Raw genomic sequence first — 26,640 nt, forward strand, 5'->3', positions numbered from 1 at the left:
GAGATGAACCAGTTGGTTAGGACTTTCAGGGCTTTGCTGCAGACTTGAATATTCAATTGGCCTCAAGAGAACCCATTAATACCAGCCTTTGTGGCTCCCAGTGGCTTTTTCTGCTCTTTTGAATATCCAGATATCTGTGAGAGTGTAACTGCACCATCAGTCAAGGGACAACATAAAATTGTCTGTATACCCACTTGTACTGCTTGCAAGCTGCATTATCATTAAGTAAAAGAACTGATCCAGTAATTCAAGAAAAATTTGAAAAAAAAAACCAAAACCCTAAGCATTCTCTAAGTTCACAGTATAACTTTAGAGTCACTGAGATTACATGGGTATGGTTCAGCTAAAGAAATTGAGTTGCAAGGCTTTGTGATGATTTTTAATTAAAAACCCCATGGACAAGGATATCGTTCAGTCTAATCTTACAGTAGATTGAAAATGAGGAAATTACCTGAATTAACAAAAAATGTCTGTGTATTAAAAATAAAAAATGTCTTAGGAAACCTTAAATAGGGACATTTAAGCCTTTTTGATTATTCAGTCAAGGAAAATTAGTAAACAGCATGGGATAGCTCTGTACAAGCAAAAGACTGGCTGTAATTTAGATATTTTCTATCAAAAATGTATCTCTTTCTTTTAGAACCCCCAGTTGAATTTACTAAACCGCTTGAGGACCAGACTGTTGAAGAGGAAGCCACTGCAGTACTGGAATGTGAAGTTTCCAGGGAAAATGCAAAAGTTAAATGGTTCAAAAATGGAGAAGAAATTCACAAATCAAAGAAGTATGATATCATTTCTGATGGCAGGGTCAGAAAACTCATCATCCGTGGCTGCACACTGGACGATGCAAAAACTTATACCTGTGATGCTAAGGATTTTAAGACATCATGCTTTCTCAATGTGGAGCGTGAGTAATTCACAGTTTTCTCCAAAATGTCTAGGTGCTCTAAAGACAATTTACGACTGTCTGTGACTGGCAATAATATCAGTGTTGGCAATATTTTCTTCTCTAGCATAGACTTCCCTCTACTAAAAATATCCTATTCTCTTACAGCTATTCGTGTTGACTTCCTGAAACCCTTAACTGACCTTGAGGTTAAAGAAAAGGAATCTGCTCGGTTTGAATGTGAAATTTCTCGTCCAAATATCAAGGTCCGTTGTGACACTTTTTAATCTCAGTAACTCCTTCAGCTAGAGGGAAAAACTTTGTTATATTGCTATACAATAACACACTGATATCTATGATGGGCATGTTAATAACCATGTTAATTTGTTCTGAAACAGGTGAAGTGGTTTAAGGATGGCATGGAAATTAGAAAAGGCAAAAAATATGACATAATATCTAAAGGTGCAGAACACATTCTTGTCATCAATAAATGTGTCTTTGATGATGAAGCTGAGTATTCCTGTGAAGCAAAAACAGCTCGAACTTCTGGCCTACTTACAGTGATAGGTAAACGCAGGGTTTTGAATCTAATATGTGATCAATAGAAAATGTGAGAGGGGGATTTTTTTATGGTAAGCTTTAACCATCTTTTGAAATTCTTTTTGCAGAGGAAGAGGCTGTTTTCACAAAAAATCTTCCTGATCTTGAAGTAAATGAAAATGACACTGTAAAACTGATCTGTGAAGTTTCAAAGCCTAATGCTGAAGTTACTTGGCTTAAAGGAGATGAAGAGGTTCCTGATGGTGGTAGATTTGAGCACATTTCTGATGGTAGAAAAAGAATTCTTGTTATACATAATGCTCATCCTGAAGATGCTGCCAAATATACTTGCAAGCTCCCAAGCTCTAGTACAACAGGAAAACTTACTGTACATGGTAAGAGTGCAACTTTAGTGGCCTTGTATCCTGGGGAAAAATAAAACTAAAAAATATTAAAAAATCAGTAGTAATACACAACTTGGTTTATTCCATTCACAAGTGAAAAATAATATATATATATATATATATATATATGAAAATGTTTTCTTTCAGAACTTGCTGCAGAATTTCTTACTAGACCACAAAACCTTGAGGTGCTTGAAGGAGAAAAGGCTGAATTTGTCTGTTCAGTGTCTAAAGAAGCCATTACAGTACAGTGGCTGAGGGGTGACACAGTCCTGGAGCCTGGTGATAAGTACGACATCATTTCAGATGGCAAAAAGAGAACACTTGTGGTTAAAGAGTCTGTTCTAGGAGATACAGGAATGTATAGTGTCATGGTTGGTGAAGCTAAAGCTACAGCACACTTAGCAGTGATTGGTAAGTTTTATTTTATCAATGTGCTTGTTTTGTTGCATTCTTTATACTACATGATGTCCTATTTCTTCTGTTTTCTCAATTTCAGAAAAACTCAAGATTATAACTCCTCTTAAGGACCAAGAAGTTAATGAGTGTCAAGAAGTTATCTTCAACTGTGAAGTCAATAAAGAAGGTGCCAAAGAGAAGTGGTACAAAAATGACGAGGCAATATTTGATAGTGCAAAGTACATTATTGTTCAGAAGGGTGCAGTCTACACTCTCAGAATCAGAGATGCAGAATTGAAAGATGAGGCTACCTACACCATCTCACTGACAAACCAGAGAGGTGAACACGTTAAAAGCTCTGCAGCCTTAAAAGTATTAGGTAAATAATTTGCACTAAATTAAAAATGTTTCATCATTTACATTCAATTTCATATGAGGATGTAAAAATGTTTGGGTTTTTTTGTCATAACAGAGGAAGATCTCAGAATTGTTGAGCCCCTTGAAGATATTGAGACCATGGAAAAGAAAACTGTCACATTCTGGTGCAAAGTCAATCGCCTTAATGCAACTCTCAAATGGACAAAGAATGGAGAAGAGATCACATTTGACAGGCGCATTTTGTACAAAATTGATAAATTCAAGCACTCATTGATCATTAAAGACTGTGGGTTTGTAGATGAAGGTGAATACACTGTTACTGCTGGACAAGACAAATCAGTTGCAGAGCTTCTCATCACAGAAGCACCAGCAGACTTCACTGAACATCTTCAGGACCAGACTGTCACTGAATTTGATGATGCTGTCTTTACATGCCAGCTTTCCAAAGAGAAAGTCAGTGTAAAATGGTACAGAAATGGAAGAGAAATAAAAGAAGGCAAAAAGTATGTACATTTTATTACCCTTCTGAATGTGCTAAACCTGCTTGTTTTGCTTTATTGCTTTCTCTGGAAGCTAAAATACTGCTTATTTTTCTCCCCTATAAAGATACCAGTTTGAAAAGGATGGAAATCTGCACAGATTAATCATAAAAGACTGTAGACTAGATGATGAGTGTGAATATTCCTGTGGAGTGGATGACAGGAGATCTAGGGCAAGACTTTTTGTTGAAGGTATGTGTAAAATTGGGTGAAATTGATTTCCACATTATTTAATAATAACAGAAACAATAAATAACACCAAATAAACTAACATTTATTTCAGAAATCCCTGTTGAGATTATTCGACCACCACAAGATATTTATGAAGCTCCAGGTTCAGATGTCATCTTCATGGCTGAATTGAACAAAGATGGTGTGGAGGTCAAGTGGTTGAGAAACAACATGATTATCATCCAAGGTGACAAACATCAAATGATGAGTGAAGGAAAGGTCCACAGGCTGCAGGTGTGTGACATAAAACCCCGTGACCAAGGGGAATACAGATTTATCGCCAAAGATAAGGAAGCTAGAGCTAAGCTTGAATTAGCTGGTAAGTTGCTTGCTTTGTGCTTCTTTTATAAAATCTTAGATTAGTGAATTTAGTTAAACTAAATTGATTTTTGCTCTTTCAAAAAGCTGAAGTAAAATGAATACACAATCAGAGAAAATTGTTAGACTATTTGAAGTTTGCTTAACAAATCTGTTAAACTATATGAATATGAATTTAAACAACAAACGTACTTTCTTATACCATGCCGATTCAGCTGTTATGGAAAACACATCACTTTTCAATATATGTACACCACAGAACAAGATTTAAGCTTAAAGGAGCTTTAAGCTTTTAATAAAGTAACTAAAAAAATAATTATTGGGCCTACTCATTTAAGTCACATTAGACATATAATTCCTAATTTGTCTGTTTTACAGAATAATTAAATTCATTTTCAAAAAGCAACTCCTTCTTACCTGATTTTATAAGTGGACACAGTACATGCCAACCAGTCTATATTTCTTTCTTTGGAATTGTCCAGCAAGTATATGAAGAATTTCCTTAGAGTTTGTACAGCAGCTCCTTTTACTTTTCTGTTAGTTCTTTGCTGACTGCACAAATATATCAATTTTTATATATATCTGTATCTATCTATCTATACACACACACACATACATATATATGTATTCAAGTCCTGACTTTTCACATTCATCCTTCTTAGCTGCTCCTAAAATCAAGACTGGTGATCAAAACCTTGTGGTTGATGTTGGGAAACCTTTAACTATGACTGTCCCATATGATGCCTACCCAAGAGCAGAAGCTGAATGGTTGAAAGCAGGGGAAAGTCTGCCCACAACAACTGTTGATACAACAGCTGACTGCACTACCTTCAAAATTTATGAAGCAAAGAAATCCGATAAGGGAAGGTACAAGGTTGTGCTTCGAAACAAACATGGCCAGGCAGAAGCATTCATCAATGTAGAGGTCATTGGTAAGTACTCATAATGTTAAAACTTTGCTTACTGTTATTTCACAGAATAAAAAGCCTTTATTGAGGAGGATTCCCTCTGCTTCCCCTCATGGGAAAGCTGTAGATCATATTCAGGTCTCCCCTCATGCAATGCTCTGAAGTATTGTCATATCTTTAACAGATGTTCCAGGTCCAGTTAGAAACTTGGAAGTCACTGAAACTTACGATGGTGAAGTTGGTCTCGCATGGCAAGAACCAGAAAGTGATGGTGGAAGTAAAATCATAGGCTACGTTGTTGAGAGACGTGATATCAAGCGCAAGACCTGGATTGTAGCCACAGATCGTGCTGAAAATTGTGAATACACTGTTACTGGACTTCAGAAAGGAGGAGTTGAGTACCTCTTCCGTGTTAGTGCACGCAACAGAGTGGGCACTGGTGAGCCAGTGGAAACAGACACACCTGTGGAAGCTAAGAGCAAATTTGGTGAGCACAAGTTATGAAAAACTCACTGTTTGATGGCTGCGTAAAAAAAGCAGTGCAAATTCTAACAATGGGCAAAACTTACATACCTTCTTTTTCCTTTTTCCTCCTAAAATAAAATACAGATGTTCCCGGTCCTCCCCAAAATGTAGAAGTTACTGATGTGAACAGGTTTGGAGCCACACTTAGCTGGGAACCTCCTGAGGATGATGGAGGATCCCCGATTACTGGCTACGTTATTGAACTGCGTAACAGAGGTACCATCAGATGGGAGCCAGCTATGACCACAGGAGCTGATGAACTGTCAGCTGTCCTGACTGATGTTGTGGAAAATGAAGAATATTTCTTCAGAGTAAGAGCTCAAAACATGGTTGGAGTTGGCAAACCAAGTCCTGCTACACGTGCAGTAAAAATCATGGACCCGATTGGTGAGTATATAAAGTCTGTATAATTATGATTGCATTATGAGACAGGAGCATTTTGTATGCTGTGTGTGGAGGAAAGTTCAATTGACGAATGCATACGCTGCAAATACTGTGCCGAGTTAGATTTTCCCTACTTATGGCCTTCAAACATAGCAGGAATACCTTGCTACCATTTGGTTTAGTAAGGACTGCAAATATTTTTTCTCTGAAGTTAGGATGCAACCTCACTTTAAAAAATCAGTGTAGAAAAAGCCATGCAAAGGCTTTGAAATCCATACTGTAAGATAGAAACAGTTAATTTGCAGAATCATGCTCCTTTATCAGTTACACAAATCTATTTTTCCCATATTTTTTTCAGAGAGACCAAGTCCTCCCATTAACCTTGAGCATTCAGATCAAACGAAGTCATCAGTTCAGCTCACATGGGAGCCCCCTCTCGAAGATGGAGGAAGTCCAATCTTAGGCTATATTATTGAAAGACAAGAGGAAGGATCAGACAAATGGATTCGTTGTAACCCAAAATTAGTACCTGCTCTTACTTTCAAGGTACAATTTTCTCTTCATCAGCTGGTAAAATGTGTAGATCACCTTTAATATGAGGTAGTAAATGATTGTTTGTTTGTTTTAGGTAACTGGATTGAAACAAGGATCCAGTTATTACTACAGAGTCTCAGCAGAAAATGCAGCCGGAGTGTCTGATCCAGCAGAGGCTATTGGGCCATTAACTGCAGATGATACTTTTGGTAAGCTGCATGCTATTTCTTAAAAACAATTTATCGGATACGGCACACAATTAAAGTGCATCTTGTGGGTAATATGTATATTTTTCACCAGATAACTGGTACACCTTAGACATTTGATACATTTCTCCTCCATTATGAATTCTGTAGATAATTGTCTGTACAGTGAGATAGAGGCCTATTAGGTTGCCTGAGAAACAAGGCATAACCTTCTATCTCCTGACCTACCTTTGTGGAAATTGAGAGGTAACAGAAGAAAAGAAAGGCAGAGAAGATCCCTAAAAAAAAATAAAAAATAAAGGAAACTTAAAGAATGCAAAGGTTTTACATTAAAAGGTAAATTAGATGTCATACTTGGTAATACTAATCTCCCTTACCATATCCAATATTTTTGAAAAAACCCAAAACATTTAGCCAGAAGAGGTAGGGAGTCATTAGACAAAGCTAGGTTCTAGACAGGCTGAGGTATAGCAAGCTAGACCTGCAGGCTGAGATACAGTCAGACTCAGCCTCTCAACACAGCTGGCATTAGCTGTGTTCATAACATCTTAAAATAATTTATTGAATCCACTTTCCATTTTTTTCCAGTTGCACCTACAATGGACCTAAGTGCATTTAAGGATGGGCTGGAAGTTATTGTACCAGAGCCAATCAAGATCCATGTTCCCATCACTGGGTACCCTGTACCAACTGCCACATGGTCTTTTGGTGACCAAGTCTTAGAAGAGGGTGATCGTGTAAAAATGAAGACCACTGCCTCCTTTGCAGAACTTATAATTACTCCAAGTGAGCGCCCAGACAAGGGAATTTATTACTTAACATTGGAAAACCCCGTGTCATCTGTTTCAGGAGAAATTAATGTTAATGTCATTGGTAAGTGAGCATGTATATATTTTAGCAATAACATTCCATATTTGTCTTGCTAAAATCTAATTAGGTTAACAATGTGTAATCCCACAACCAAGTATATTAAAACATTAGTAAAAACTCTTTAAAAACTCTTTTGTAGTTTTCAGTATGTAACTTTGCTGTTTAAAGAGGAATGACTTAACAAGACTCTCTTCTGGTAGATACATTACATAGAGATCGTCTATCAAACACCAGTTACAAAATAATGCAATTTCTGTGACTTCTAGCTTGTCCAAGTGCACCAAGAGAACTCAATGTTTTAGAAGTACTCAAGAGTACAGTGCAGCTTGCATGGGAACCTCCAGAAGATGATGGTGGAAGTCCAGTTACTGGCTATATAATTGAAAAACGTGAAGTAAGCAGGAAAGCGTGGAGCAAAGTAAGTTCATTCTTTCTCATTTAAAATTCTATTGCTATATTATTTTCACATGTGCTACTGAGTTTCGTGTCTTATTTTTGTAGTGTCTTTATTTTTTATTTCTTTGGAAATAAAGTTTAAAAACATTGAAACCTTTCTTCTCTTTAGGTTATGGATCATATTGTTGACCAAGAGTTCACTGTACCTGACCTCATCCAAGGAAAAGAATATTTATTTAGAGTTTCTGCATGCAATAAATGTGGCCCTGGGGAACCTGCATATATAGATGAACCTGTAAATATGTCAATACCAGCAAGTAAGCATATTTGAAATTCTGCTGATTTTCTTCAGAATAAGATATAAAAAATATATATTTTTTCCTTAGACCAGTTTCTAAGACCCCATATGTTTTTAATTTTAATAGCGGTGCCTGACCCACCAGAAAATGTTAAATGGAGAAATCCAACATCAAAAGGAATCTTCCTAACATGGGAGCCTCCCAAATATGATGGTGGTGCACGCATTAAGGGTTATCTGGTAGAAAAATCCCAGCGTGGAACAGACAAGTGGGAGATATGTGGGGAGCCTGTTATTGAAACAAAGTAAGTAAATTGACACAGTAGATATATCCTCTTAACTAATTATGCCATCCTCACCACTCTAAATATTTGACTTTTTTTCTTTTGACAGAATGGAAGTAACAAAGCTCAAGGAAGGAGAGTGGTATGCTTATCGGGTTAAGGCTTTGAACAGAATGGGAGCGAGTAGGCCAAGTAAGCCAACTGATGATATTCAGGCCATTGATGCAAAAGGTAACTACTTCACTTGCTAAAATGACATACCTGCTTTATTTTTATGAGTCTCTGAAATACTGTTTCTCTAACAACATTTTCATTCTCTCCTAAATCAGAGGCTCCAGAAATTTTCTTAGACGTGAAGCTTCTTGCTGGACTTACTGTGAAAGCTGGAACTAAAATTGAGCTGCCAGCTAAAGTAACTGGAAAGCCTGAGCCCCAGGTTACTTGGACCAAGGCTGACAAAATTTTGAGACCTGACAACAGAATCACTATTGAAAGCCAGCCTAATCATTCTACAGTCACTATTACAGACAGCAAGAGGAGTGACAGTGGAACCTATATTATAGAGGCTGTAAATTCCAGTGGACGTGCTACTGCTGTTGTTGAAGTTAATGTCCTTGGTATGCATGTACTTTATGTTATTTATATAAATAATTAGTAATGTACCAGGGTGTGCAAGGGGAAAATTAACATTCACATCTTGTCCTCTACAGATAAACCTGGTCCACCAGCAGCATTTGATGTATCAGAAATCACAAACGAATCCTGCCTTCTAACCTGGAATCCTCCACGAGATGATGGGGGTTCTAAGATTACCAACTACGTCCTTGAGAAAAGAGCTACAGACAGTGAAATATGGGACAAATTGTCATCAACTATTAAAGATACGAAATTCAGAGCTACCAATTTAACTCCTCATAAAGAATATGTGTTTCGAGTCAGTGCTGAAAACATGTATGGTGTTGGGGAGCCAGCACAGTGTAGCCCCATCATTGCCAAATATTCATTTGGTTAGTAAATTAATGATAAATTATTACAGTATTTTAACAGGAAGGGGAAAAAAAACCAACTGTTTGATGGGTTTGTTTTTTGTTTGTTTTTTTCTTAATTAATTTCTACAGATCCACCAGGCCCTCCAACAGGTCTCAAGCCTATAGAGGTCACTAAAGATTCAGTCACTTTAACATGGAATGAACCAGATGAAGATGGTGGCAGCCCCATAACTGGCTACTGGGTTGAAAGATATGATCCTGAGCAGGATAAATGGATAAAATGCAACAAAATGCCAGTGAAAGACACAACATTCAAGTAAGACTATAGTCAGATTAGGGTGAAATACGTCACAGAGACATAAAAATGTAACAGTAGTTTTTAAAATAAGTTTTACATTGTTCTTATTTTTTCCCAGTTTCCGTAAGTTTTGATCCAGCTATCCCTGGTGGCTTCGTTTTTAAATTTGTTTTAAAGAGGGGTATCTTTACAGAGGAATTATTCATATTTTTTTTCTTTTAAATGTTATGCTTAATAATTTCTGTGCTTATTCATAAGATATTCTAAAATGGCAGACATGGTCATGTCAGGTATCAATTTTCCAAAATCCTGAGGTTTTTTTCTCTTGATACTCTTATTAACTAAAAACCATGGAACATGCAAAAATCCAAGATGGTTCTCAAAATACTCATTTTTGTCATGGTGAACCATTTTAGTGTTGACATTGTGTTAACATCATTAGCAGCAATTTGGGTGTTTTCAGATTTTCCAAGTAAGCTGTGGTATGAAGAGAGGAGAGAATAATGTTTTAGAAATTAATTAATGCCTCGGTTTGGTTTAATCAAACAATTTTTATTTCCAGAGTTAAAGGTCTTACAAATAAGAAGAAATACAAGTTTCGTGTCTTGGCAGAGAATCTTGCAGGACCTGGAAAACCGAGCAGGGAAACAGAGCCAATCTTAGTGAAAGATCCAATCGGTACAATAAACATATTTTTTAATGGTTTAATTTAGCAACAACACCAAAAAATTGTTTTCAATGACATAATTAATGCTGGACTCTATTCTAGATCCACCATGGCCTCCTGGAAAGCCAACTGTGAAAGATATTGGCAAGACATTCCTTACTCTGAACTGGACAAAGCCAGAGCATGACGGAGGGGCAAAAATTGAATCTTACGTCATTGAGCTGTTAAAGACGGGAACAGATGAATGGGTGAGAGTAGCTGAAGGAGTTCCCACAACTGAACACTTCCTCAAAGATCTTATGGAGAAACAAGAGTATTCATTCCGTGTAAGAGCTGTGAACAAGGCTGGCGAGAGTGAGCCCAGTGAACCCAGTGACCCTGTGCTGTGCAAGGAGAGGCTCTGTGAGTACTGTTTCAGAATGTGCTGCTACTGCAAATATACAGTCTCTGACTTTTAAAAAGCCCCACATCTGCCTGTCTTGTCTACTAAATGAACTCTTGAAAGGCTTATGAAATACTAAAATCTGCCTTACTTCATTTCAGGAAATACAAACTTTGAATAGTTTTGGTGTATTCCCTGTCTTCCAAGATCTTCCATGGGAATTGCAACATCTTGGTTTACCCCTTTTTTTCCTATTTTGCAGATCCTCCTTCACCACCCCGATGGCTTGAGGTTATTAATATTACTAAAAATACAGCAGATCTTAAATGGACAGTACCAGAAAAAGATGGGGGTTCCCCAATTACCAACTACATTGTTGAAAAAAGAGATGTAAGGCGGAAAGGTTGGCAGACAGTTGATACAACAGTGAAAGATACCAAGTACACAGTGAGCCCACTGACTGAAGGCTCACTGTATGTGTTCCGTGTGGCTGCTGAAAATGCCATTGGACAGAGTGACTACTGTGAAATTGAAGACTCAGTGCTTGCTAAAGATACTTTCAGTAAGTTTCAATTTGCTTACTGAGTGATCAGTAGCTCACATGTCATGAATTCATAGTCTTCTAATGTGTGCCTTTTCTTTTTTTCCTTAGCAACTCCTGGGCCTCCATATGCCCTTACAATAGTTGAAGTGAAAAAAGGCCATGTTGATTTGAAATGGGAACCACCTAAAAATGATGGTGGCAGACCAATTCAAAGGTAATGTCATTTAAAGTTTGTGTAGGCTTCTGATAAGATAAACACTTTTTAAGAAATGAAGATGTTTCTTTCAAAATATTAAATTTTAAATTGACACATTTTATATGAAAAGGATGTCAATGGATGTAAGAGAAGTCATGTGGTCCAATCAATAAAGGGTTTGATTATAAAATGTAGAAATGATGCAAATAAAATACCTAATGCACATGAAGAGTGAATGTGTGTCAGCATCCTGAAAACAACATATAATAATAAGGAACTGTGTAAAAAAATCTAAATAAAACAATTCAACCACAGTCTCCAGTTCCTGCAGAATAGTAGCCACTTGAAATCATCCAGCAAGTAATATGGTTGCATTTTCCTTCTGTCTTAGTTTGTCATTCAAAATGTATACACTCAGCTAAAATGAAGACTTACCTCTTTCGTGTTCATTTTCTTCTTTATAACACTTTTCAAGCAGATTATTTTACTCCTTCCCAATCACAGAAAGCACATCTTAAACCAACAGACAACTACAGATGTCTGTCTGAGGAAACAGAAGTGCCTCCGTTTGCATTACTTTGCCACAGTCTGTCCTAAGCAGATTTTTGATAGCTGAGTAATAGAATCTACAAATATTCTCAATGACTCACTAGTGAGATCAAAACTAGCAAAGATACAAGTATAGCTTGGAGGTTCTTTTGCCTCTGCAGCTCTCTACAGCCTGAGAACACAGTTCAGTCCAGTTCTAAAACACAGAACAAAATTTAAGAATTGACTTTCAGACCTGTGTCTGTCAGTGATGCCAGCTCCTAATAGGGGCTGAGACCTACTAGGACTAAGTGGCTAATGTGTGAAGAAAAGTTCATTGAATCTATTATCCATTATTCTCTTTACTTTTCCACTGCCTAAACTATTCTAATCTCTTTTCATCTATTTTCTTGAACAAGTCTGAAGTGTTCCAAGTCCCTCATAGTATTTTCCCCAATTTCTTCAGATATGTAATTGAAAAGAAAGAAAAGCTAGCCACTCGCTGGGTAAAAGCTGGGAAGACAGCTGGTCCAGACTGCAATTTCAGAGTGACAGATGTCATTGAAGGTACAGATGTACAGTTCCAGGTTCGTGCAGAAAATGAAGCTGGATGTGGTCATCCCAGTGAACCAACTGACCTCGTTCATATTGAAGATCCAACAAGTAAGTAAAATAATGCAGCGTATGAATTTTAGATGCAGTGTACTGTTCTGGGAGGAAAATCACACAATACTTTTCCATTTTTGCAGGCCCTCCTTCACCTCCTCAGGATTTACATGTCACAGACGCAGGCCGAAAGCACATTTGCATTGCATGGAAACCTCCTGAGAAGAATGGTGGAAGTCCTATTATTGGATACAATGTTGAGATGTGTGAAGCAGGAACAGAAAAATGGATGCGAATCAATTCTCGTCCAATTAAAGATCTAAAATGTAAAGTGGACGAGGGTGTTGTTCCAGACAAAGAGTATGTGCTGAGAGTCAGAGCTGTCAATGCTGTTGGAGCTAGTGAGCCATCAGACATCTCAGAAAAAGTTGTTGCCAAGGACCCAGATTGTAAGAATAGATTCCTTTTTCTTTTTTTTCTTTTTTTTTCAGATCTGCATAACTGAAAAAACGAATGGTGTTAGGCAACTTTCTAATAACATTATACTTACTTTTACAGGTAATCCAACCATTGATCTGCAAACTCGTGACATCGTTGTTGTTAAAGGACAGAAATTAAGTATCCCTGTACCCTTCAGAGCTGTTCCATCCCCAACTATAACATGGCACAAAGATGGTAAAGAGTTGAAAGCTGGTGACAGAACAACAATGAAGAGTGACTACACCTCTGCATTGCTTGAAGTGATAGACAGTGTTCATGCTGATGCTGGTGTTTATACTATCACACTGGAGAACAAGCTGGCATCAACAACTGGTTCAGTCAATGTCAAAGTCATAGGTAAGTACATTCTTCCATCTTGAGAAGTATACTTCACTTGGGCCCTGCAACTGACAGAAGAAAGGACTAGAAAGATACTTTTTCTGCCAGGCAGGCAAATCACTTCAACTCAGACATGTGTTGATTGCCATACAGGCATTGATGTTATGAAGTCCCATGAGAAAACACTTTACCTCAAGTTTCTCTAACTATTTATTCAGTGACCGCTCAAAGTACAATTAATTTGAATAGTTAGCATATAAATATAAAACTATTTTTAAAATTCTATTTTATCCTTTGGGAACATAAATTCATAGAGATGCTATGCAGTTCACATTTGTGGTCTTTGCTTTCTGCAAAGCAAAGCAATGAAATATAACTTCATATTTATAAGAATGCACTTTTACATCTATTTAGTTCACTCATTTTTTCATTCTTATTTTAAACAGGTCCACCTGGACAGTGCAAAGACATTAAGGCAAGCGAAATAACTAAGAATTCTTGCAAAGTATCCTGGGAGCCTCCAGACTTTGATGGTGGTACTCCAATTTTGCACTATGTTCTGGAACGCAGAGAAGCAGGTCGTAAAACATACATCCCAGTCATGTCTGGTGAAAATAAGCTTTCATGGCAAGTCAAAGATCTTATCCCAAACTGTGAATATTACTTCCGTGTTAAAGCTGTCAATAAGATTGGAGGGGGTGATTATCTTGAACTAAGAAACCCAATCATTGCAGAAGACCCAAAACGTAAGTTGGTCTTTCTATTAAATAATCTAAAAAAATGGAATTTTAACTGAAATCTTCATGCTCTGTTTTCTCATATGATTCCTCTTTTGATCTACTCTTTCACAGAGCCCCCAGATCCACCTGTCGACCTTGAAGTCCATAATCCAACATCAAAATCTGTAACTCTTACGTGGAAACCACCCCTGTTTGATGGTGGAAGCAAGATTATGGGCTATATAATAGAAAAGCTTGCTAAGGGCAAAGAGAGGTGGCAGAGATGCAATGACTATCTGGTACCCTTACTAACTTACACAGTGAAAGGCCTTGAGGAAGGAACGGAGTATCAGTTCCGTGTTCGTGCTGAGAATGCTGCTGGCATCAGTGAGCCTTCTCGGATTACTCCTTTTGTGAAAGCTGTGGATCCTATTGGTATGAATTGCTCATTAGATCATTTGTATTAATTGCCATACATCCTCAGACATACTGAAGGATTCTATGCTCCATTTCTCATTCTTTGTTATTACAGAGGCACCAAAAGTCTTCCTTGCTGCAAACCTACAGTCTGGCCTTGAGGTGAAGAGAGGTGATGAGATCATACTTGAGGCACATATTTCAGGATCCCCCTATCCATCTATCACTTGGCTGAGGAATGATGAAGTTGTCAGACCAGAGGATATCAAAAAGAGAGTAACAGCACCTAAAAAGAAGAAGGGTGAAGCTGAAGAAGAGAAACCTTTCCAGCTTTCACTGCCAGAACGTATGAGTGTTGACAACCACAAGGAAGGAGAGTCCATACTGTCTGTTCGTGACTCCATTCGAGCTGATCATGGCACATTTACAATTAAAGTAGAAAATGATCATGGAGTTGCAAAAGCCTCGTGTGAAGTCAATGTGTTGGGTATGTAAAGAATGTCCTCAAAACACCTAGTTGTTCAGAGTATTAGGTAAAAAGTGCACAAGTTGAGTACTCATCATTTTTCTTGGTTTACTAACAGATACACCTGGGCCACCAGTCAACTTTGTATTTGAAGATTTGAGGAAAAATTCTGTCATTTGCAAGTGGGAGCCTCCCCTTGATGATGGTGGAAGTGAAATCCTAAACTATGTACTGGAAAAGAAAGACAATACAAAAGCTGAAATGGGCTGGGTCACTGTCAGTTCAACACTCAGGCATTGCAAATTCCATGTAACAAAACTGATAGAAGGGAAAGAATATCTATTCCGTGTATTTGCTGAAAATAGAGTTGGAGCAGGACCACCATGTGTTTCAAAACCAATGACAGCTAAGGATCCTTTCTGTAAGTTTTAATTCTGAAAAAAACAGCCTTTTCAGAAAACAAAGTGTGAAACTATAACAGACTGTTAGAATTCTCAGCTTTATCTATGTGGATGTTTCCCAGAAGAAACTTGAGCTATGTGATAATTATTGCACATTTTAAACCATTGAAATACAGGGAACTATCCAAAATATTCTAATTCCAGTAGTAAACACATAAGAATAATGATCACTGTCCTAAAACTTTAACTTCAAAACACTTAACATCTGAATAGCGACATTGTCTGTGCTTCATAGACTAGTAATCTTGCCAAAAGAGAGAACCATTGCAAATTTGCTTACTGATTGCTGCTAGGAATCAAGGGTTCTAAGAGAGCAGAAAAACAATGAATTAATATTAGTAATTTCTTATATCTTAGTTCTCTCTTAGCTTTGAGTAAGTTCTGACAAGACAGCAATGATGAAAAAATCACCCTTTTGTTTTTCAGCTCCACCAGATGCACCTAATAAGCCCGATGTGGAAGATGTAACCAGCAATAGTATGCTGGTTAAGTGGAATGAACCAAAAGATAATGGCAGCCCTATCATAGGATACTGGATTGAAAAACGTGAAATCAATAGTACTCATTGGGCTCGGGTCAACAGGAACCTTGTGAATGCTCTGGAAGTAAAAGTTGAAGGACTCTTGGAAGGTTTAACTTATATCTTTAGAGTGTGTGCTGAAAATGCAGCTGGCCCTGGTAAATTTAGTCCACCATCAGATCCAAAAACTGCACAGGATCCAATAAGTAAGTGTCTAACAGAAGCTAATAGCAGACAGTTGAAAAGATAGGACTCATAGCCCTTAACTCTGATTTACACTTTTTTGTTTATTTATCTATTTATAGTGCCACCTGGTCCACCGATTCCAAGGATTGCTGACACAAGTGCAACTTCCATTGAGCTAGAATGGAAACCTCCTGTGTATAATGGTGGTGGAGATATCACTGGTTACCATGTGTACAAACAACTGATGGGAGTAAATGAGTGGTCACGCTGCACAGCAAAACCCATTAAGGTCCTGCAGTTTACTGTTGGAGAAGTCAGGGAAGGTGCAGACTATAAACTCCGTGTTACTGCACTCAATGCGGCTGGTGAAGGGCCACCTGGAGAAACTGAACCTGCAACAGTTGCAGAACCTAAAGGTATTGCAATTGTATTTTTTTTAAGAAATATCCAGCTGCTTAAATGGTGGATTTGAATCCTTCACTTCAACTAATGAACTGTTTCTTTTTCTTCCACAGAGCCTCCCACTGTTGAGCTGGATGTTTCTGTGAAAGCAGGCATTCAGGTCATGGCTGGGCAGACTATTAAAATTCCTGCTACTGTGACAGGGCGTCCTATTCCCACCATTGTATGGGCTGTAGAGGAGGGTGAATTAGACAAAGATCGAGTTGTTATTGAAAACGTTGGCACAAAATCTGAGTTAACCATTAAGAATGCATTGAGAAAAGATCATGGAAGATATGTAATTACTGCTACCAATAGCAGTGGTTCAAAATCTGCAGGAACCAGAGTAGAAGTATTTGGTAAGAAAAATATTTCCTCAAATTAAATAAGCTTTCTTTTGGTCAGTATGGGCTTTACCTTATAACCTTGAATTTGTTTTTCAGATGTTCCCGGACCAGTCCTTGACCTAAAACCAGTGGTTACAAACAGAAAGATGTGTTTGCTTAACTGGTCTGATCCTGAAGATGATGGTGGCAGTGACATCATAGGCTTCATTGTTGAAAGGAAGGATGCCAAAATGCATACATGGAGACTAGCTGTTGACACAGATAGATCTAAATGTGATATTACAGGCCTAATTGAAGGGCAGGAATACAAATTCCGTGTTAGTGCCAAGAACAAATTTGGTACTGGTCCACCTGTTGAAATAGGACCCATTCTTGCAGTTGATCCATTAGGTAAGACGACTCATTTTACAGGGTTTTTGAAAAGAGAAAAAATATTGTCAGATTAATTAGACAGAGATTTTTTTGTCTTTCCTTCTATATAGAAGGTGTGGGTTTTTTCCAGCTACATGGACTGGCATCTGCCTTAGCTTTGTTAATTCTGTCAGATGTCTGAATCTAGTTCTCTGAAGCTAGTGTGGTTCTTTACATAGCAAATACTGGTGCCTACTGAAACACTATTTATTACCTTTTTCTCCACATACATGAGAAACTATATGAGCCATAATCATATTCAGATTCTTTACATGCAAATATATGGTTTTAAAAAGCCAGAGTTAATGCATTCTTATGTTTTAAAATTCTCTGATGTTTTAATTTATTCTTATTGTAATTTATCTGCATTAATAGGTCCTCCAACAGCACCTGAGAGGTTCATGTACACAGAGAGGACGAAGTCATCCATTACACTTGATTGGAAGCCTCCACGCAGTGATGGTGGTAGTCCCATCTTAGGATATATTGTTGAGAAGAGGAGACATGATTCAAAAGATTATGAAAGAGTTAATGCAAGGCTTTGTCCAAAAACTTCTCTTCTTGTTGAAAAACTCGATGAACTTCATATGTATGAATTCCGTGTGAAAGCTGTCAATGAGATTGGAGAAAGTGAGCCATCACTGCCCCTCAATGTAGTTATACAAGATGATGAAGGTATGGCAGCTTCAAAGAAATCTGTATAAATAACTTTAGAACACTTCAAGGCACTTTCTCTTTTTCATCTCCATCTTCATTCTGTCACTTTCCTTCCTTTCAGTGCCTCCAACTGTTACATTGCGTTTGGCTGTGAGAGGTGATACCATCAAAGTCAAGGCAGGAGAACCAGTTAACATTCCTGCTGATGTAACAGGCCTGCCAATGCCAAAGATTGAATGGGATAAGAATGAAGTTTTAATCGACCAAATATCCGATGCACTTAAGATAACCAAGGAAGAAGTATCTAGAACCGAGGCAAAAACTGAACTTAGCATGCCTGCAGCAGTGAGGGAGGATAAGGGTACTTACACTGTGAGAGCTTCCAATCGTCTCGGCACCGCATTTCGCAATGTGCACGTCGAAGTGTATGGTAAGGATGCAACATTTTAATAAAATGACAGCTCATAAAATGCCTTTGCTTTTTTTTAATGTAGTTCCATGCTCCATTGCTTTCATACAGATCGTCCTTCTCCACCAAGAAATCTTGCTGTTTCTGATATCAAAGCAGAATCATGCTATTTAACATGGGATGCACCTCTTGATAATGGCGGTAGTGAAATTACCCATTACATTATTGAAAAACGTGATGCTAGTAAGAAGAAATCTGACTGGGAGGAAGTCTCCAAAGGCGCTGTTGAGAGAAGATTTGGGGTAATTTATAAAATATATTTATTATATCCTTTAGTATGCATAAAAATAACAATATTACATATTTAATGAAAACTGCTACTTCGATAGCTGCCTGTGTTCATGCTTGATTTAGACTCCAGAATTAGTGGATGAATGCTTCTCATCCATGTGTCTGTGTTATCCCTCATCTGACAAAACAAAATAAATTGTCCAGTTTTGCTTCTTAGCCTCAGCTGAGCTAGAGAGAAGACACCTTCCTTTTCATTTTTTTACCAACTGCAAGAATAATGACATTTTTATTTATGTTCAGTTCTATGCACATGAAATAAGAGTATCCTTAAGAGATCACATAAAACTATGTCATACATAAACAGAGGTATGTTAGTCAGATTACAAGACAGAATTTAAAGTGAAAACTTCTGCTTAACTCCAAATAAGTTGATTCTGAAAGTAGCCAAGTATTGATTTAAATCCTCTTTTTCAGGTATGGAATCTTGCAACAAATGAAAAATACCAATTTAGGGTCCGGGCTGTAAACAAATATGGAATAAGTGATGAATGCCTCTCAGAAAAAGTAGTTATTAAGGATCCTTATGGTCTTCCTGGACCCCCTGGAAAGCCAAAAATTTTGGATCGCACCAGATCATCTATGCTGGTGACTTGGGAGCCTCCTTTGGACAATGGTGGCAGCCCCATAACTGGCTATTGGTTGGAGAAGAGAGAGGTGGGAGGTGTCTACTGGTCACGTGTCAACAGGGCTCCAGTAACAAAACCATCAGTAAAAGGTCTAGAGCACAATGTGCTTCGTTTGGCTGAAGGTGTTGAATACCAGTTTAGAGTTATGGCTGAAAATCTTGCTGGAATTGGCCCTCCCAGTGAACCATCGGATCCAGCTTTGGCAGCAGACCCCATATGTAAGTATATAATTTGTGTGACTGTGTTAGAAGACTGTACCACAGTAAATATGTTACTATTACTTTTTTTTAATTGATAATGAAATTTATTTTAAATGAAGTATTAATTTATTAACATTAATCGAAGTCTTTGTTTGCACTAAACCTGAGAGAATATATTGACACAAAGTTTCCTGATTTTAAAATTCTAAAAATAATTAGCTTTGATTTTAATTTTTTACCTCTTTTTGTGTACCTAATATTGGGATTGCACCATTATAGGCACTGCCAAATGAATTACAGTTCAGAATCGTATTTTTATATTTTTGTTTTACTTTACTGTTAAACAGTTCAGTCTTTATGCCTTGTACCTGAAGTATCCCTTGCTGATATAGGTAATATTTGTAATTAGTATGTACATTCTAGGATTTACTCTTTACATACAGGTAAAGAAATGAAAATACTTGCCTTCTTCTACAAACTATCTAGAAAAATATGGGAAGACACTTAACACTCAGGTAATTTTTACTTGCTCTTGTTTTGCCAGTTGTGCCTGGTCCACCATCGTGCCCAGAGGTCAAAGACAAAACCAAATCATCTGTAGCACTTGCCTGGAAGCCTCCTCAAAAGGATGGTGGGAGTCCTATAAAAGGATATATTGTTGAAATGCAGGATGAAGGTAGTACAGAGTGGAAGAAGGTGAATGAAGGAGACAAACTCTTCCCTACTTGTGAATGTGTTATTCCCAACTTGAAAGAGCTCAGAAAATACCGATTTAGGGTGAAAGCTGTAAATGCTGCTGGAGAATCAGAACCAAGTCCTGCAACATCAGAGATACCTGTCCAAGATATTCTAGGTAAGAGTTCTGACAAACTGATTTAGGTATTTGTAGCTAAATGCCACTTACTGCTATGAATGCTCAAAAAGGATGCCAAGCGAGCCAAAGTCAAAACAGAATAAACAATTATACAAGAATGTCGCAAAAGACTGACAGGCATTTTTGAAAGTGTCATGGTGTCCATTGCCAGGCAATGCTCCATTAGGAAACTGATAAGCACCTACAGACATACTAATGAAATACTGTTTATTTTATGAAGAATTTACAGCAATGGGTTTTTTTTATTTGTATACTTACCAGTTTCCTTTTTGCACACCCAACCTCTCTCACATAAGTGTGCATTCCACATGTTTTTGTGGGATTTCAGCTTAGTGGTCATTGAATTTTACTTTTAGTAGCTCTTAAAATTTATATATTTGAATATTTTTGCAGAGGAACCAGAAATCTTTCTTGATCTTGGAGCACAGGATTTGCTCTCTTGTCGTGCTGGCACAACAATTAAAATCCCAGCTGTTATCAAGGGTCGTCCAGTTCCAAAAACATTTTGGGAGTATGAAGGAAAAGCAAAAACAGCAGCAAAGGTTAGTAAAAGTAATGGTTTTTTCTGCACCTGTTTCTAGACGTTTAAGCCTATTCCCTTTTACATTTATATTATTTCCCTTTGTTTATAGGAGGGAGGTCATAATGTACCTGAAGAAGCTAAGGTAAAGCAAGCAGTTTTTTTCACCTCAGTATTGTTGCATTTTTGAAACATCAAAATTGACCTATAACTTCTCTTTCTTCCTATAATACGCAGGTGGAAGCTACTGATACCCGTTCAGAGATTATCATCCCTGAGTGCAACAGAAGTCATTCTGGTCGATATAGTATTACAGCAAAGAACAAAGCAGGACAAAAGACAGTGCATGTCAGAGTCAATGTGCTTGGTATGGCTTGCATATACTGAAGTATCCAAATATTAGGGTTTAGTCTTATTTTTCTACATACTTATGTGATATTTTGTCTGTTGTACTTTTATCTTAACAGATGTCCCTGGTCCACCAAAAGACCTAAAAGTAAGTGATATCACAAGGGGTAGCTGTAAACTTTCATGGAAGATGCCAGATGATGATGGTGGAGATAGAATCAGAGGCTATGTTATAGAGAAAAGAAATATTGATGGGAAGGCCTGGACTAAGGTCAATCCAAACTGTGGCAGTACTTCCTTTGTGGTACCTGATCTCATAACTGGCCAAGAGTATTTCTTCCGGGTACGTGCAGAAAACCGTTTTGGAGTTGGCCCTCCTGCAGAAACTATCCAGCGGACCACAGCCAGGGATCCAATCCGTAAGTAAAATTAAAGTCAAACAAATCCTTTAAAACCACATGGTGCTATATAGTGGATTTATTGATTCTTCTGTTTTGGTTGTAAAGATCCTCCTGATCCACCTATTAAACTGAGGATTGGCCTTGTAACCAAGAACACAGTGAGCCTGACGTGGAAACCACCAAAGAATGATGGTGGAGCTCCTGTTACACATTATAATGTTGAATGTCTCCGCTGGGATCGTACTGGAGAAGTGAAAGAGTCTTGGAAGCAATGCAACAGACGTGATGTAGAAGAAACAAAGTTTACTGTTGAGGATCTTGTAGAAGGTGGAGAATATGAATTCAGAGTCAAAGCTGTAAATATAGCAGGTCCTAGCAGACCTTCAGCCACTGTTGGCCCACTTGTTGTTAAAGACCAGACATGTAAGTACTGATACTAGTAAATAAAAATTCCATTTAAAAATTATGAAGTATTTTTGTATGCTACTTTTTCAATATCTTGTTGTAGGTCCACCATCTATTGAGCTCAAAGAATTTATGGAAGTTGAAGAAGGAACAGATGTTAAAATTGTGGCCAAGATAAAGGGTGTACCCTTCCCCACATTAACATGGCTCAAAGCTCCTCCAAAGAAACCAGATGACAAATCACCAGTGGTGTATGATCAACATGTCAACAAGATCGTTGATGAAGATACTTGCACTTTATTGATCCAACAGTCTCGCAGAAACGATACAGGCTTATATACTATAACAGCTGTAAATGACCTGGGAACTGCTTCAAAGGAAATGCGCCTGAATGTTCTGGGTACATATCAAGAAGTCTTACAATTACATTAATTAATAGCATTTGTTTGATACTTGATTAATTTTTCTTTCTTAACATGTATCTTTTAGGTCGTCCCGGACCTCCAGTAGGACCTATTAAATTTGAGTCCATTTTGGCTGATAAAATGACAATATCATGGCTTCCTCCATTAGATGATGGTGGTTCTAAGATTACAAACTATGTTATAGAGAAAAAAGAAGCAAATAGAAAGACATGGGTGCCTGTTACTAATGAGCCTAAAGAGTGCATATTCACAGTTCCCAAGCTGATGGAAGGCCATGAATATGTCTTCCGCATTATGGCACAAAACAAATACGGTATTGGAGAACCTTTGGATAGTGAGCCAGAAACAGCACGAAACCTTTTCAGTAAGTAAAAATAAGCTTTCAAGTTATGTCAGTTGTTTCCATATGCTGGTACGCATACAGCATCTGTTAAATACTACTACTATTTTCTCTCTTCAATAAGTTTTCTAGAATAGTTGTAGGAGTTTTAGCAGTAGTACCTGGTTCTTAAAAGCATGTGTAGTGCTTAAAATATTTTTCTCCCTCCTTCCATTATATGAAAATAAAATCTCAATATTTTTAAGACTTACCAAATAAACATCTATTTGTATATTTAAGATTCAGGTTATTCTATTGTGTTTGAGACATTATTAACCTCATAGACCAGAAAGAATCAATTTCCTACCTTCAGTTTTGAAAGAGAAATTAGACAGCATAGCTCAGTCATAGGAGGAATGTTAGGCTGGCAAGAGAAAGTGATTCTTAAAACAGCATGTGTTAAGCTGGTCACTAAAATGAGGTAGTGATCCAAAAAGGTTTTTTTACTATTTTAATTTGGAGGAAAGGTATTTCATTTTTCACAGAACTGTATGTACCTGAATAGGGTTGAGAAACTGAAAGAAATCTTGTGCAGATGGCTAACTACCTAGTGCAATGGTGACCATGTGAGTGCACAGCTCTTTTGCACTCAAGCTATTTCCATGTATCTTTAGCATATTTTTTTAAAAGCTATGTGTGAATTTTTCTCCCTCAGCTGTCCCTGGACCTCCTGACAAGCCAACAGTTAGCAGCATAACACGTGACTCAATGACGGTAAACTGGGAAGAACCAGAACATGATGGTGGCTCTCCTATTACTGGTTACTGGTTGGAGCGCAAAGAGACCACTGGAAAGAGATGGACCAGGGTTAACCGAGATCCTATCAAGCCTATGACACTAGGGGTTTCTTACAAAGTTACAGGCCTTATTGAAGGCTCTGAATATCAGTTCCGTGTTTCAGCCATCAATGCGGCTGGTGTTGGCCCACCAAGCATGCCATCCGATCCAGCACTTGCTAGAGATCCTATTGGTAAATATTTAAAATTACTTTTTTTCTAAATATGAAAATATTCAAATAAGAACATATAATACATTGTTGTTTTGTATGGTGATGTTTTCCAGCCCCACCTGGCCCTCCTGTACCAAAAGTAACTGATTGGACAAAGTCTTCTGTAGACTTGGAGTGGACTCCACCAATAAAGGATGGTGGTTCTAGAGTCACTGGCTACATTGTTGAGTTTAAAGAGGAAGGAAAGGAAGAATGGGAACGGGTAGGTGGAAAAATATTACAGAATCTGCGCTTCTCTCTGTGTCTATCAATATGAATTGCTCTAGAAAAAAAAATCTTTAAAAATTTTTGCCGCTAAAGTTATTTTACAAAAGTTGGCACCATATTTATCTTCAAATATTTAAAATACAAGACCAAGCTTACCCTTCCTCAAAATGGAGTTAACTTTGCAATTACTAGATACAGAATTTTATAATTTTTATTAGAAGATGTGGGAAAATATCTAGGTAATATGAGATAAAAAACCACAGAAGACCAAGTTAAAACTGTCAATGAAGTAACTCTCACTGGTATCAGATGATGTCAAAGCTTTTACAACTACTATGTTTCTATATTTTCCTCATTTTTTCAGTAGTGCATTACTGAAAATTTAACCGGTGCACACCTTGGCTATTTTTTTATATCTCCATAAATATATAGGTTCATTTAAAGTAAGATCTACATTTCCTATACTGTTTCTAGGTGAAGAGACTTTATATTGCATTTTGAAAAGAAAAGAACTGAATTCCTTTTTCTTGTTGTTCTCACTTACATGTTTGTGTCCAAAAAGACATGTAATTCTTCTGAGACCAGACTATTGTAATTGCTAAATTGCTAAATTCTAACAGCCTTCGTGTTATAATGTGTTAGGAAAGAGATGAATCTTCAGAATACCTTGTAGGTCCATGACATATATTTCTTAAAAAATTTCTGGTGAATTCTGTGTGGGCCAAATCCATGTACACCTAATACTTTTGTGTGCTTGTAAATCTGAAATAATATCTAATGTAAGATTTGTTTCAAGCTCTGCAAAGACACTGATGATATCTTGATGTTTGCTGATGTTACAATGATTTTTTTTTTTCCAGGTAAAAGATAAAGAAATTAGAGGAACCAAGTTTGTTGTGGCAGGATTAAAAGAAGGTTGTTTTTACAAATTTAGAGTTAGAGCAGTAAATGCTGCTGGCATCGGAGAGCCTGGAGAAGTTACAGATATTATTGAAATGAAGGACAGAATTGGTATTTATCATTTTGATTTACACTTTTAGTACCTCTAACTCAAAGTAAGAAGAAGATATCATTGACTTTTTTTTTTTTTTTTCCTTCCCTCAGTGGCTCCTGATATTAATTTGGATGCAAGTGTCAGGGACAGAATTGTTGTTCATGCTGGAGGAGTAATTCGGATCATAGCGTATGTCTCAGGAAAACCACCTCCAACAGTGACTTGGAGCAGGGATGAGCAAGCTTTGCCAGAAGAAGCCAAAATTGAAGAAACAGCTATTAGTTCTTCTGTAGTCATCAGGAATTGCAAAAGGAGTCACCAGGGTTTATACACTCTTCTTGCTAAAAATGATGGTGGTGAAAGAAAGAAGACAATTATTGTTGATGTGCTAGGTAATAGCAGCTTCAGTGCTTGTGTACAAGTACAGTTTCATAAGATTCAGCATGGTGCTTGAATACTCCATTTTTTTTCTTTGCTTTCAGATGTGCCAGGCCCAGTTGGAATGCCACTCCTTACAGAGAATCTAACCAATGACTCTTGCAAATTGTCATGGTTTACTCCAGAAGATGATGGTGGCTCTCCTATTACCAACTATGTAATTGAAAAACGTGAATCTGACCATAGAGCTTGGACTCCAGTGACCTACACAGTTACAAGGCAGAATGCTACTATTCAGGGACTCATTCAAGGGAAAGCCTACTTTTTCCGAATTGCAGCTGAGAATATAATTGGCATGGGTCCTTTCACAGAAACAACAAAGGAGATTCTCATTAGAGATCCAATAAGTAAGAATATTTTTGGTTTGGATAACTGTTGTGTAAGACTAATACACTGGAAGATTCTGAATATGCAGGAAAATTAATCTACCTTATTTTTATTCACAGCTGTTCCTGACCGTCCAGAAGACCTGGAAGTAAAAGCAGTTACCAAGAACTCAGTTACACTAACTTGGAACCCTCCAAAATACAATGGAGGCTCAGATATCACTATGTACGTTCTAGAGAGCCGTCTCATTGGAAAAGACAAATTCCACAAAGTTACAAAGGAAAAAATGCTTGATAGGAAATTCACTGTAGAAGGCTTGAAAGAGGGTGACACCTATGAGTATCGTGTGAGTGCCTGCAATATTGTGGGGCAAGGCAAGCCATCATTTTGCACTAAGCCAATCACGTGCAAGGATGAACTTGGTATGTTTCTTTTTCATACTTCCTTAGAAAATAGTAATTATATTTTGTGATTCCTTACTTTTTCATATTAATGTTGCCGACATTTGTGGGCATTGTGTATTTTAACATTGTCTTTCAGCTCCTCCCACACTTGACCTTGACTTTAGAGACAAGCTTATTGTCCGAGTTGGTGAAGCTTTCAGCTTGACTGGACGTTACTCAGGCAAACCTGCACCAAAGGTTACTTGGCTAAAAGATGATGTTGTTGTGAAAGAAGATGACAGAATAAAAATCAAGACAACTCCTACAACTCTTTGTTTGGGGATACTAAAATCTGTCCGTGAAGACACAGGAAAATATTGTGTTACTGTAGAGAACAGCACAGGATCAAGAAAAGGATTTTGTCAAGTTAATGTCGTTGGTAGGTTTTACTGAACAACAGTATTATCTGTGATTTTTATTAGTGATTATAATTCATTGAATGTTCTAAAATTTAAGTATTGAAATGTGTTCTTTATTATGATAATTCAATTTACTACATTCTCAGTCATACTGAAAAGCTATACATTAAT

The 26,640-nt window shown here is 37.4% G+C and overlaps 1 protein-coding gene across 1 annotated transcript in view; it reads left to right on the forward strand.

Moving 5' to 3' along the window:
* The window catches only part of TTN (titin), a 240,161-nt gene that overhangs the window by 150,465 nt on the left and 63,056 nt on the right, over positions 1-26,640 (forward strand). Inside the window, 56 exon segments of the mRNA XM_066323289.1 lie at positions 641-907; positions 1,055-1,152; positions 1,285-1,453; positions 1,555-1,821; positions 1,978-2,244; positions 2,330-2,608; positions 2,702-3,110; positions 3,214-3,338; positions 3,430-3,696; positions 4,358-4,627; positions 4,788-5,090; positions 5,213-5,515; positions 5,871-6,058; positions 6,141-6,255; positions 6,841-7,125; positions 7,389-7,540; positions 7,688-7,835; positions 7,944-8,121; positions 8,210-8,331; positions 8,430-8,717; positions 8,811-9,107; positions 9,219-9,405; positions 9,950-10,065; positions 10,157-10,456; positions 10,699-10,998; positions 11,089-11,194; positions 12,171-12,367; positions 12,454-12,759; positions 12,869-13,147; positions 13,576-13,875; positions 13,981-14,283; positions 14,381-14,752; positions 14,850-15,152; positions 15,619-15,918; positions 16,018-16,314; positions 16,414-16,698; positions 16,783-17,076; positions 17,473-17,772; positions 17,876-18,184; positions 18,275-18,465; positions 18,929-19,358; positions 19,885-20,193; positions 20,608-20,756; positions 20,847-20,879; positions 20,972-21,101; positions 21,202-21,501; positions 21,589-21,906; positions 21,992-22,288; positions 22,378-22,677; positions 23,348-23,662; positions 23,755-23,903; positions 24,769-24,919; positions 25,013-25,294; positions 25,385-25,687; positions 25,787-26,089; positions 26,208-26,489. Coding sequence (XP_066179386.1) covers positions 641-907; positions 1,055-1,152; positions 1,285-1,453; positions 1,555-1,821; positions 1,978-2,244; positions 2,330-2,608; positions 2,702-3,110; positions 3,214-3,338; positions 3,430-3,696; positions 4,358-4,627; positions 4,788-5,090; positions 5,213-5,515; positions 5,871-6,058; positions 6,141-6,255; positions 6,841-7,125; positions 7,389-7,540; positions 7,688-7,835; positions 7,944-8,121; positions 8,210-8,331; positions 8,430-8,717; positions 8,811-9,107; positions 9,219-9,405; positions 9,950-10,065; positions 10,157-10,456; positions 10,699-10,998; positions 11,089-11,194; positions 12,171-12,367; positions 12,454-12,759; positions 12,869-13,147; positions 13,576-13,875; positions 13,981-14,283; positions 14,381-14,752; positions 14,850-15,152; positions 15,619-15,918; positions 16,018-16,314; positions 16,414-16,698; positions 16,783-17,076; positions 17,473-17,772; positions 17,876-18,184; positions 18,275-18,465; positions 18,929-19,358; positions 19,885-20,193; positions 20,608-20,756; positions 20,847-20,879; positions 20,972-21,101; positions 21,202-21,501; positions 21,589-21,906; positions 21,992-22,288; positions 22,378-22,677; positions 23,348-23,662; positions 23,755-23,903; positions 24,769-24,919; positions 25,013-25,294; positions 25,385-25,687; positions 25,787-26,089; positions 26,208-26,489 — 13,893 coding nt within the window.

This window comes from Sylvia atricapilla, chromosome 7 (genome assembly GCF_009819655.1).
Source record: "Sylvia atricapilla isolate bSylAtr1 chromosome 7, bSylAtr1.pri, whole genome shotgun sequence".
Lineage (NCBI taxonomy): Eukaryota > Metazoa > Chordata > Aves > Passeriformes > Sylviidae > Sylvia > Sylvia atricapilla.